Source organism: Lissotriton helveticus, chromosome 7 (genome assembly GCF_964261635.1).
Source record: "Lissotriton helveticus chromosome 7, aLisHel1.1, whole genome shotgun sequence".
Taxonomy (NCBI): domain Eukaryota; kingdom Metazoa; phylum Chordata; class Amphibia; order Caudata; family Salamandridae; genus Lissotriton; species Lissotriton helveticus.
This window is the reverse complement of record NC_136068.1, coordinates 1,436,722,937-1,436,736,029: the sequence shown is the minus strand read 5'-3', so window position 1 is coordinate 1,436,736,029 and position 13,093 is coordinate 1,436,722,937. Positions and strand designations below refer to the sequence as shown.

The window sequence follows — 13,093 nt, the reverse complement described above, 5'->3', positions numbered from 1 at the left end:
GCCTCTGCATAAATAAACAATGCCGAATTTACTGCCGATCCTGTCATAGAAAGCATTCCCCGCTGTAACAAGATCTTTAGGAGGCCTTGGGAAAGTTCGAGAGGTCGGCCTGCCGGGCTCAGTCAGCACCAGCAGCAGCAAGCTACGCTTTGGCCTGGCTGGCTGCCACCGGGTGCTCCTCAGTGGCAAGCAGCTTCTGGCACAGATAGGGCTGTAGCTTCAGTTAGTGGAGCATGGTGGTTATTTAGCAGGCGGGGGGCAGGCCGGGGCTCACAGTATTGTTATACTGAAAGATAACTAGGCGAGTTCTGGGAATGCTTAGGTGAGCTGTTGCCATTTCAATTCATTAAGGAACCAAAAAAGGTGCAGAATATTCCATAACTCCTAAGAATGTCAGAATGTGTAACACACTGATCATGTTGGAAAGGGTAAGTACACAATTGTATTTTAAATTTAAACCAATTACTGTAGCCGAAAAGTTATTCTGGAGCTTTATTTCCGAAACAGTTTAAAATTATAAATATGCATGTGTAAAATACTGCTGCTCTAGCCTTCAACAGTGTTAGCAGGTGGTTACGTTTTTGGAAGATGCATAAGCTTTATCGTTTCAAATTATCATTGCACACTGGCTAGCTATGCTCAAATTTACCATGAATTGCATAAGAGGGATTAATACAATATGCAAGTATGTATGTCTTTCTACTCATTTTATCAACAGACATTTTTATAAAGTAGGGAGGTAGAAGTGCACTGCCCAGGGGTATAACTGGGTATATGTGAAAAGCAGCTGCTGTGGTCAACATATGGCGAGTCAATGAATCTTTAAAATGTGCTCTATTTATCGCCCAAAACTTTGCATTTTCCTAGTTGCCCTTAACACCCAAATGCATATGGTTTTGCAAAGGCTCAGTATTGTGTCAGCATTTTCATGGCGTAAGATGTTCCTCATAACTACCAATCATGACGCTGGCATTTTATCAGGCCTTTGTGTTTCCTCAGCACGCCCTCAGGTCAGGGCCAAAGGCTCTCTGTCCCTCGGACAGATACAGTGCTCCCTTTGTACCTAGATCCCCCCTGAGCAGGTAGGAGGCCCAGCCGGCCTCTTTATAATGTGGCTAATTTTATTTCATTAATTTGAGGCAGTTAAAATGAAACACGTTGCTCAGTCTGGACACAAAAAAGCGATTAAGTGGCCCGCGCTAAATCACCACCCAATATTTACTCGGAATACAAGACGAGGTCAAAGGGAAGCCTCAAATTGAATTGAGTATCGCTGCATTCAGCCCAAACTGATTGTCAATTCTTTGAAAATCTTTTAGCCGAGCAGCGTACCATCAGAGCACAGGCCAAAAATGCAAAACCTCTTTTTTTTCAGCTCTCCTCACCCTAACGACGGTGCTATTAGTGAGTTGTTGTACACCATATTTGTGCCCTCGTTTTTTATGATACCTTAATTAGCATTATATTCGGTGAAATCAAACATAAGATGTACTTTACAGAGCATATCCTGAACTTGCATATTTTAAGATGCTCTTATATGTGATAATGAAGAAAAGTGAGGCTTGGTAATATTAAACTATTTGTCTAGGATCACACAGTTTGGTCAAGTCACCGAAAGTGATTGGGCCAAACACATAGTCGATACATTCTCAATAAACCTAACAAAGAACCAGATCACAACGTCAACAATTGGATCTGATATGCCAAGAGCTATGAACCAGGAAAGAACGACTATTACCAGCACTATTGGCTCGATCATCGGCCAGGAAGACATGGATCAATCAATACTAAAAATAATCAAGAAATGCAAACAAGTGAGTGCGCCGGGGCCGAATGGCATTCCGCAGGCAATCTACAAAGAGGACCCTAAGTTCTGGGCACGCAAATTCAACATTCTGTTTCGGTCAATTAGCAACTCAGGACGGGTCCCGGAGAGCTGGAGGGGTGCCATTATCAACCCCATCTACAAAGGCGGAGACCGCAAAAATCCAACTAACTACCGCTTAATAGCCCTGATCGATGCGGAAGCCAAATACTACGCATCTCTGGTGCTAGCCGATCTAGCTCAATGGTCGGACATGCACAGCAAAATCCCGTTAAACCAGACAGGGTTTCGTCGCGGAACAGGCACCATGGCAAACGCAATGGCATTATGCTTAATCGGTGAAAAAAGCCTACAAAACCACCAGGAACTTTACACCTGCTTCGTTGACTTTAAGGCAGCCTTCGACCGTGTCAACAGGAATTTACTATGGGCCAAATTGAAGCATCAGGGCCTGCCAGACTCAATCCTAATGCCGATCATTGACCTGTATAGTAACACCTGGATGCAGGTAAAGATCGACAACGGACAGAGGCTAACCCGGAAGATCAATACCTTTGATGGCTTAAGGCAAGGCTGTGTCCTGGCCCCTCACCTTTTTAATTTATTCATGGCGGATTTAACAGCAAGCCTTGATCAAATCAATGCTCATCCACCGCGGCTAGGTAATCTCTGTATAACACACCTATCCTATGCCGACGATGTGGTCCTACTAAGCCAGACAAGAATAGGCCTGCAGCGTCTATTACAGGTACTGACCTGCTACACCAAACAGAATTTGCTAGCAATAAACACCAAAAAAACCAAGATTATGGTCATAACCCGACGCCATAAAGTGCAACCAACCTTCACTATAGACAATGTCAAACTGGAAGCAGTTGAAAGTTATAATTATCTCGGGATACTATTGGACAAGCGTCTTAACTTTGCTACGCACCTAAACAGCATGGAAAAGAAGAGCATGGTCCTATTGCACGCTTTCAGTAGCTTGGCGTCCGAACTCAGATGCCCCCTGGTCTCTCCCTTGCTAACAATAATGAAAGCCAAGCTACTTCCAACAATAGCTTATGGGAACATATTACATCATGGCAAGAGTGCACAACTCTTGGACAAACTTCAAATGAAAATCTACAAGCGTGTATTTGTATTACCAACGAATGCATCACCCTCACAAGTCAGACTCGAATTCGGTTTGCAATCTCAAGTCCTGCTGAAAAAGTATGAGACCATAAAATTCTGGTACGATGTGTGGATGAACCAAGAAATTGCGCTGTACCGTGCCATGTGGGAAACAATCAGTAAAAGTTCCAACTCGCACTATGCCTAGTACCTTAAATCATCACTTGAATCCACTAACTTGGCTGCACTTTGGGAATCCAAGCTTCCAGTGCTTTCCTTTAAACAGTTGACAAAAAAGGATGCCAATAGGCATTCGTTGCTAAATGATAAAATAACTTTTAGTCATCGGTCCCACGCTTGGATGACAATTCAATCTTACAAAAAACTAGCACCAGCAACCTACCTAGACCTTGCTTTCTCGACATTCATCAAACGGAAATACCTCAATTTAAGGCTGGGCAGCCTACCAACAAATGCTGAGTTACCAAAATGGAAGCCCCAAGAAAGTGATGGATGCTGTTTATGTGGCGCAGGAAGACAAGACTTTATCCACCTGATCTGTAGGTGCCCGGCCCTGAACCTGGAACGTCGGAGTTGGTTGAAGACAAAGTTTAAGGAATATGGAACACGCACCTGCCGGTCTGCGATCATGCTAATCCTGTGCTCAGTTGATCCGCAACTCATCTGCAGGGCAATCAAATTCATTGACAATTTTGAGAAAAAGCAAAATAAACTGGCGAAGTCTTGAGCCCTGAACACATTTACTTTACTAACCCGAAAGACGCTCTCATTTTTACAACTTTTTTTATTCACTCAACAGTGTAAATTTTCGTGTGTTTTAATATGGCTGCATTTACATTTTGTAATGGTTTTTACTAACTATACAATAAATATTATTATTATCACTCAGTTTGGTCAAGTGGGGCAGCCGGAATTGATCTGAGGATTTCTGCTTTCAAATTATGCAGTTCAGACCTTGGGACCTTTTGGCTGCCTTGCTCTTGCCATGAAAATTGGAAATAACTTCCCTGTCACATCACTTTCAATAGTCACCAGCTGCTACTGCATCCTACAACATTTCTTCCTAGAAATCTACAAAGCATGGCAGTTTTTTGACTCCAACTGAAAATTAGACGCAGATGACCAAGCAAGGTACCGACCCATCACCCACCTCCCATTTATTGAAAAAAATAGAAAAAACTAAAGCTATACAACAATGAATCAACATCAATCAATTTCTCAATGGCTAACAGTCATTGTTCAAGTCACAGCTCATCACTTAGACAGCTCCCATAAGTTGGCTGGCTCCTCACTTCAGAGAAGGGCGACCTCTCCCTCCTCCTCCTGCTCAGTATCTGGCAATCAAACCCTTGTCATTTCTTCATTGCTTATTTCAATACCCTTTGGCTAACTAGAATTTGATTCACACCATAGGATGAAATTGTATTTATTAGCCATTAAAACATCCATGAAAGGAAAATCAAACATGACATAATTTTAAACCATCATAACCAAAAATCGGCAATAGGACAAAATGAGAGGTGATCCTCGCGGCGGGATGCCTGGCTTTCACCTTGTGGACACCCTGCCGGGGTTTCTCACAGGGGAATACCAGGACGGGTTCCCTAAGCAAGCGCCGGGACGCTTACGGGCAGCTGTGCGCTTTACAAGTCCAGCACATTTACATTTACATTTACATTGATGTAACTGAAAAGAGGGGTGCTATGGTTGAATAAGTTATGTGAATCAAGTTAAAAAAGAATCAAGAGAGTTTGGAGTAAGATGCTTAATGACACAATCATTCGCCTCATTATATCTAAGAAAGGCGTGATTGCTATTTTGTTTGGCTTTAGTCTCTGATCCAAACATTTCTCAATCTGGACTTCAGCTAAAAATAATATTACACCGAATGTTTATTATTATAGACTCATTGGACCATAGATCAGAGACCTTAAACGAGGGTACAGTAAGTAACTTTAATTCAGGGACTTGTGCTTTTGGTCAATAGAACTAGTGTAAAAACATAATGAGAGACCCACCATATTGAAGATGTGAGTTCAGTAGTTAGTTAGTTAGTTAGCATGTTTATTATATAGTTGATTAAAACCATAACAAATACGCATAAAATCATTAAAACCATCAACATGATTCACAAAATTTTTCAAAACGTGATTAACAATAGAATCAATGATAGTCCATTATTCAGGTAACCTATGCGATGTGCCTTATTAAAGTCCCAAGTGCCTCTATCTAACCCAATCCTAATGAGTGATTTCCATCATAAAAGTAGTACATAATCTCATAGGCACTAAAATTCATATTTAAGATAAAAATGTTCATAACACAAAGTCGGAAATATATACACAGATCTGGTTTATAATGACAGTGAACCAAATCAAATTAGTGCCAAAATCCTTTATGGGAGGACCAGTGGAGCAGTTCAATCTAGGAGGATAAAATGCATGTTGCACTCTAGTCTTGTCAAACTTAGAGCCTCCGATAAACCTGTTTCAGCTTAATACCTACTGGGCTTATCCTGTTATATTCCATATAGGAATTAACAAAACAACCTCTTTTTATATGTTTTATTGACTATTTGTCAGCATTCGACAAAATTGACAGGATCATTATCTGGCATAAGCTTATGGAAAAAAAACACCATCTGCTCCCCTGAATCAGTTAATACTCCTCCACACAAAACATGGGTTCAAGTCAAACTAGGAGATGGCAGGTTTGTGTCCCGGAAAATTCCAACAACCATGGGATTCAAACAGGGGTGCGTCTTGTCCGCGACAATTTTTAAATTGTACATGTCTGATGTATCGTCAGAACTAGACAGTTGTAATTCGCATGCACCAAACATTGGAGGGCTGCTACTCTCTAATCTCCTGTATGCATACAACCTTGTGCTGCTGAGTCGACCCCCCCTTGGCCTTCAACATCTACTAGATACAACTAGTAGATATTCAGCAAATAATGGTTTAACCATCAACTATGACAAAACAAAGATAATTAGGATTCATCCAAGAAAGGAAACCTCTAAGTTTCGCTGGCACCTGGCCAACTCTACAATTGCAGTAGTGGACCAATACAAATACTTAGGAGTGATAATAGACAATAAAGGCACATTTAACACACAAAAAGATGTAATCAAAAGAAGAGGCACCTCTATCGCTGCGGCAATAAAATCCATTAAGCATCGAACAACCGGCCCAAATCTTACTCCCATGTATTGTTTGCTGTGCAAAGCTACGTCAAGCCCTCCCCTCAATCCTTCTTAGGCGTAGGCTTCAACAGAAGGAAGAAAGAAAACTAGCTCCATTTCTGAATGGGCATTTTACTATCATTGAAGCACCTTCCCCTTGGAAATGACAACATGCCGTCTATGCAAGAAGATACCGAAAGTATAATACACCTTTTGTGCATCTGCAGAGAATTACTAGCTGAACGATGCCAATTACTGAAGCCACAGTTCGTAAACGAGGGGATAAGAACCTGTAGACTAGCAGTGATGGCATGCCTCGGAAGAGGGAACTCTCAGCTGGCGTGTCGCTTTGTGCAATTCATGGAAGTGGCTGGGTAGAAACTCGGCCGATACACCACTGGTATCCTCCATCAATGCATCATTCTTCTGTTTTTGCGTTCATAGCAAACAACACATACTCAGTTTACATTTCTTCTGGACAACACATGCCCCAGTATAACTGTCAACAGCAACCTACTCTGCCGCTGTTCAGAAAGTAACTGTTTTATTGTAAATGTACTTCTCTATTCGAACTGAGCATTTGTTTTATTAAAATTTTTATCTTTTTGAATCTTATTTCCCTCCCAAAAAAATGCTCAGGATCTGAAAACCTGTCAAGATATTGAACCGTCAAACCTCTTACTAATGTACTGTATTAGACACAATCATGGACAATTGCACTAATGATGTTACTACAATGCACAGATGTTTTATAAAATTATATTATTGAGAAGTCCTAAACCATGAACTTTGCTGCTGTAACTTTTGTTACTTTCTTTTTGAAGAGAAATTGTAAAGGTTTTAATTGACCGGACAATAAACTATTACTTACTAGGGGGCATATCTACAAGTGGCAGCGCTAATTATCCCTGGCCGCCTATAGCCTGCAAAATCCTAACGCCGCCTAACGCCGGGTTTTATCGCCCGGTCTGCGGGCGATACAATGCGCATCGCCGAGGTGATAGAAATCCCGGCAAAAGCGGCGTTAAGCATAAAATATCGCAGGAATACCAGCGATATGACGCACAATCAGTGGAAACCTTGTAAATAGGGAGAGGTGGATCTAGCATTATGATCCACCTCCCATTCAAAATATTGCTAGATCGTGTCACTATCAGGCGTAACGAACCTGCGATAATGCCTGATAGCGCTAGTTTAAATATCGCTAGGCCAGCTAGCAATTTCCCTGCTGATAGGGAGAACCTCTGTCAGCAAATATTTTCGCTGTATTTTGTGTGTCTTTCACACGGGAACGCCTACCTCGCATCTCATTAGCGATGCGAGGCGAGGTGAAAGGATAATGGGCCCTACAGCATGGATTCACGCTTTAGCGTGCCCATGCTGATAGGGCGTTAAAATTATCGCCGCTTTCGCCTGAAAACGGACACAAAAGCCTCGATAATTTTAACTCCGGCCGTTGCCGATATGCCCCTTGCTTACTTACATATAGGTACCCCAATATAGGCTCAGGTAACATCACCTATATTCTCACCTACATTACACACATAACGATTCTTAAGGGGACTGACCAATTACCTAGATACGTCACTGCACATAGAGCGCAGGATTTCCCTAGTAGCAGCATGTTGGAAAGTGGGTTATTGGTAGGGGCAAATGTAGGTCTGCCATGAATGTATGACGTTACAACGAATTCCGTTGCAACGCATGCCTTTACCACGCATGCGTTACAACGGAATTCGTTTACCACGCATAACATTTACCTCGATTGCTTGCGTGGTGACGTCATACGTCGTTAAGAGAAAGCGGAAGTTTATTTTCCGTTTTCTCTTAAACGACGCTGATTAAATACATAACCCGACGTGACTTCAGGTGAGTTTTTTTTTTGGGGGGGGAAACCCCCCCAAGCCCCCCTTTTTTTACTTTTTTCCTTTACCACATATACCTTTAGTACAAACCTCGTAGTAAAGGTATGCGTGGTAAAGGCTTTCGTGGTAACCACGCATGCGTTGTACTGCATGCGTGGTTAACGATTTCGTGGAAACGGCTTCGTTGTAATGGCCGTTTCCCGTCTGCCACTGGTAAAAAGTCCACTAATACATGGTAGGACTGAGCATAGGTCTTAGAACATTATTCCTATGCTCAACCCTTGGTAACGTTGCTGCGAGCAGAGAGGCTTAACTTCAAAGACAGGTATGTAAAGCATTTAAAAACACCATTTCAGTACATAATCAAGTCACAACACATAATAAAAATCCAACACCAATTTATAAGAATAGGAAATATTTTTATCTTTAAAATGACACCAAAACGACAAAAATCCAATGTAGGGAACAGGAGATATACATTTTCAAAGATTTAATAAAATATAGCACTCAGAAGATTATAGCACTATATTGTGATACTTGCTCGCGAGGGACTGGGCCATAGTCAAAGTTTCAGGCCGGGCGCGATGGAGCCCTGAGTTGTTACAGCTTGCGGCTGGTCCCGGTCTCAGTTTCTCCCTTCACACCTAGAAACATTTCTGGAGCTTTTCTTCTCGAGCCCCCTCAAAGTTCCCAGCCAGTCTAGATTCGGTGAGGGTTCGCCGGCTTGACTTGTGACGAGGTCCCAGTCAACTTCCCTGGAGCGGACTTAGAACACTTCTCAAGATCGCTTCAGTGGGGCAACCCAGGAATCCAGGCCGGCACACGGTAGAAGGCGGCTTGGCTTTCGCGGTTGCTCCCAGTCACCTTTTCTACGAGCGGACTTAGAAACTTTTCTGGAGCTTTTTCTCATGGGGTCTCTCGATGCTCCTCATGTAGCCGGATCTGGTGAGGGTTCGCCAGCTTCAGTTTTCTTCTAGTCCCGGTCAATCTCTGGAAGTTGGAGCGATAGAGCTTTTAGCGGAACAAACCTGGTTGGCTTGGCCGGCTCGCGGTTTAAAGCAAGCGGCCTGGCTGGCCAGGTTGAGCCGGTCCCTCTATGGAGTTTTTTATCAAAGATGCCCCAAAGTTCTCCAAACTTCTTGAACTTCTTCCTGAAGTTTCTTAAGGGCCTTAGAAATATTTGCACAGCAAAACTTCTCAGCAGGGCACTTCTTGCTTCAGTAAGTTTCAAGCAGCACATCTGGAGGGCTCTGCCCCTCTCAGATACTTATTCCTAGTTTCTGGGTCAAGCAGGCGATCACTTCTGGCTAATGGGAGCAGGGTAACTCCTCCAAGAGATAACCACATCCTGTAGAGTGTGGAACTATTTTGTCCAGTAGTGCATCAAATCTTCCAAATCCATAATTGCTGATTTTCCATCAAGGAGGTAAGAGCTGCCTAAACACACCCCTAGGATGGCTAATTTTATTTAGACTCTCCCCCCTTGCATCTGCTCATACCTTCCTTATTCCTGCCACCTGCCTAAGGAGGGAAGTTCAGAGCTGTAAATGACACTGGTCTCTACTCTCCCCTTTGAAGTGCATAGTTTACGACTCATCCCCCTGGCCTCACATTCCTATGGAACAGCACACTGCCCTGCCAGCAGAGCTGGTTAACCCCAGGGGCTCTTTATCACCTCTTCAAGGCAGCCTGGCTAATCCATTTAACTCTGACCTATCAGGGCAGACCACTGGAAGGCTGAATTTGGACTTACAAACAAGAACGTCTTATAACTTCTTGTATGTAAACTTTAAAGGAAATTCACCAAAATGATAGTGTTGGATTTACTAATACCATTCTGGGAAGTATGTGAATGGCATTTCTATCCCTCTTCTATTAAGAGTTATTAATAAATAACTTCCTACTTTGTTAACCTATGTAACAGGGGATTTGCAATGGGAAAAAAACGTGGGCAATTTTTCCAGCACCAGTACTACATCTACAGGAACCCCACACCATGTGTAACTAGGGGAGACTGTAGGGGTCCTGAATCTGTAGAAATATTGCAGATTCTTCCTTCACAGTGCTCCTAGCATCAAAGTCGAATTTGAGCAGCACTTTACTACAATGTGAGGAGTGAAATGTGAAATTTCACTTTACCCAGGCATATAAAAATTCATTTTATAAGGGTGTACCTTATAAATATCTGCCCCCCCCCCCCCACCCCTGGGATACTTAGGGGATGCCCTGGGGGTCCCTAATATGCCAAAACATTGTAGGTTATTCATTTGTAAGTGCCCCAAACAGCAAAGTTGAGTTTGGGCACAATTTACTTTTTGAAAGCCGTCCTGACCCCCATGGCTGTTTTTAAACTGACCTCAGGGTTCAGCAGTGCACACATGCAAGTGCAGAAAAAGGCTGCTGGCATCTAAACTGCCATGCCCCAGGGTACTAGGTACTTCTAGGTAGTTTCAATCCCCCTGCCCTATAATATAATAGGGGCCTATAGGGGAGGGCATGCCAATCACATGGGGTACCCCACCATACCATTGTGTACCCCAGTGTATGTAGGTGTTTTAACTGTATTCTAATGTGTCTCTTTCAGCATAGCACTGGCCTTGGGGCTGGTTAGGCAGAGCCCTGGGTCAGTCAGAGCCAGTTACCACCAGTATCAGTCAGCAAAAGAGGGTGGCCAGGGCACAGGATGACTTTGCAAAATAGCCCCCCAAACGAAAGGTGATAGGTTACTAACCTACACCCTGGTAGTCCTCATCAGCTAAGTGGAAAAACCTGGAAAGTCCTTCTGCATTGGCATGGGCATCCCCAGGTCTGTGTTCTACTGTACAGTCCATTCCCTGTAGGGAAATGGACCACCTTAACAGCTTGGGATTCTCCACTCTCATCTGCATAAGCCATCTGAGAGCTCTGTGGTCAGTTTTAACACGAAAGTGAGTCCCAACCAAATAGGGTCTCAACTTTTTCAGCGACCACACCACAGCAAAATCCTCTCTCTCAATGGTACTCCACCTCTGCTCTCTGGGAAGAAGCCTCCTGGTAATAAAGGCAACTAGCTGATCAAGGCCCCCTTCATTTAGCTGTGACAACACTGCCCCAATCCCTTGCTCTGAAGCATCTGTCTGAACCACAAATTCCTTTGTGTAGTCAGGGGCCAGTAGCACTGGTGCTAAACACATGGCAGTTTTCAGAGTGTCAAAAGCCTTCTGACACTCTGGGGCCCAAATCACCTTCTTGGGCCGCTTTTTAGCAGTGAGTTCTTTTAGGGGCTCCACAATGGTGCCATAATTTGGAACAAACCTTCTATAGTACCCTGTCAGTCCAAGGAATGCCCTGACCTGAGACTGGGTAACAGGTGCTGTCCAATCCAAAATAGTTTGGAATTTAGCTTGGAGAGGCTGTACATGTGCCCCACCTACCAGGCGGCACAGGTACACCAACAAACTATGCCCTATTTGGCACTTGCTTGCCTTAATAGTCAACCTGCCTGCTGCATGGCCTGAAGCACTTCCCTTAGGTGGCTTACGTGATCCCCCAGGTAGAACTGTATACAGCTATATCATCCAGGTAAGCTGCAGTGAACTGTTCCAACCCAGACAAGACCCTATTCACCAACCTTTGGAAGGTGGCAGGTGCATTCTTTAAGCCAAAGGGCATTATCTTGAACTGATAATGGCCCTCTGGTGTGGAGAATGCTGACCTCTCCTTTGCTCCATCAGTGAGGGCAATCTACCAGTAACCTGAAGTCAAATCAAATGTACTCAGGTACTTAGCAGCTCCTAACCTATGAATGAGCTCATCAGCTCTAGGTATAGGGTGAGCGTCAGTCTTTGTGACTGCATTCAAACCTCTGTAGTCCACACAGAACCTTAACTACTTGGGTCCCCCCTTAGGATTAGGTTTAGGTACCAGTACCGCTGGACTGGCCATGTCAATGTGATGCACACACTACTCTGTGATGCCTGGGGCCAAAGAGAACAGGCCAGCAAACTGCTCCAGCACGTGCTTACATTCTCTGTGCTGCTGGTCTGCAAATTTGGGAGAGAGTACAATTCCCTCCACTGACCCATCTTGCACATTAGTGGAGAGGAGTTTAAGCACAGGCTTAGTTTCCTCCTCCACACCCTCTTCAGTGACCAGTAAAGTGGTCATATCTGCCGTGTCATGGTGGGGTTTCAATCTATTCACATGCAGGACCCGATGAGGCTTCCTGGGGGTACGAAGGTCAACCAAATAGTTAACCTCACCCTTCTTCTCTAAGATTGGATAGGGCCCACTCCACTTGTCATGGAGGGCCCTGGAAAACAGTATTATGTCCATTTCTCAGTACGGCTTCTGCAGTGGACGCTCTACTATCACACAGTGCCTTAACCTCTTTCTAATATTAAGCAAGTACACTGTTGCCCAAAAGGGTACTGTCCACCTTGCCTTCATGGATCTGTCTTCAGCTTTCGACTGTGTTAATAGGGGAAAGCAGTGGCAGTCCATGAGGGACAAGGGTGTTGACAGTGGGATTGTCAACTTCCTTGTTGATCTACATAGTAACACTAGTGCTAACGTGAGGTATTCTAAAGAGCTGTGTGTAACTGGTAATTTTAATATTGGGAAGGGTGTGCGTCAAGGTTGTATTCTCGCCCCCTTTCTTTTTAACTTTTATATTAACGAGCTAGATAGCGTATTGCAGAATGTAAAGGCCGACTCTCCCAGAGTCGGCAGGCGAGGTATTCCAGTCCTTTTATATGCAGAAGATGCAGTTTTAATTTCTAGAACAGAGAAAGGTCTCCAAGCTTTAATAAATGCTTTTAAGAATTTTATGACGGACAGAGACCTCCTGGTCAACAACTCTAAATCCTTCATCATGCAAGTTGGCCAACAACCAAGAAGGAACTTCTTATTTAAAATAGATAATGTAGCAATCCCCATCTCGAAGTCATTCTCGTATCTTGGGGTCCTTTTTGATTCCAAACTTAGGGGGTCATTAGGATGGCGGACGGAAGTGCCTCCGCAGCACCGGAGTATGCGGAACATGCCTATTCTCCGTCCGCCCGTCGCGGACACTCCGTCCGCCAGATCAGGATAGCAAATAGA

At 43.7% G+C, this 13,093-nt stretch overlaps 1 protein-coding gene across 1 annotated transcript in view; it reads left to right on the top strand.

Annotated features, from left to right (window-relative positions):
* Positions 1-13,093, top strand: part of LOC144769513 (olfactory receptor 1f45-like) — a 118,071-nt gene that overhangs the window by 81,691 nt on the left and 23,287 nt on the right. The window contains exon 3 of the mRNA XM_078653648.1: positions 1,589-2,333. Within this exon, the coding sequence (XP_078509774.1) occupies positions 1,589-2,333 (745 nt within the window). The remainder of the gene's footprint in view (positions 1-1,588; positions 2,334-13,093) is intronic.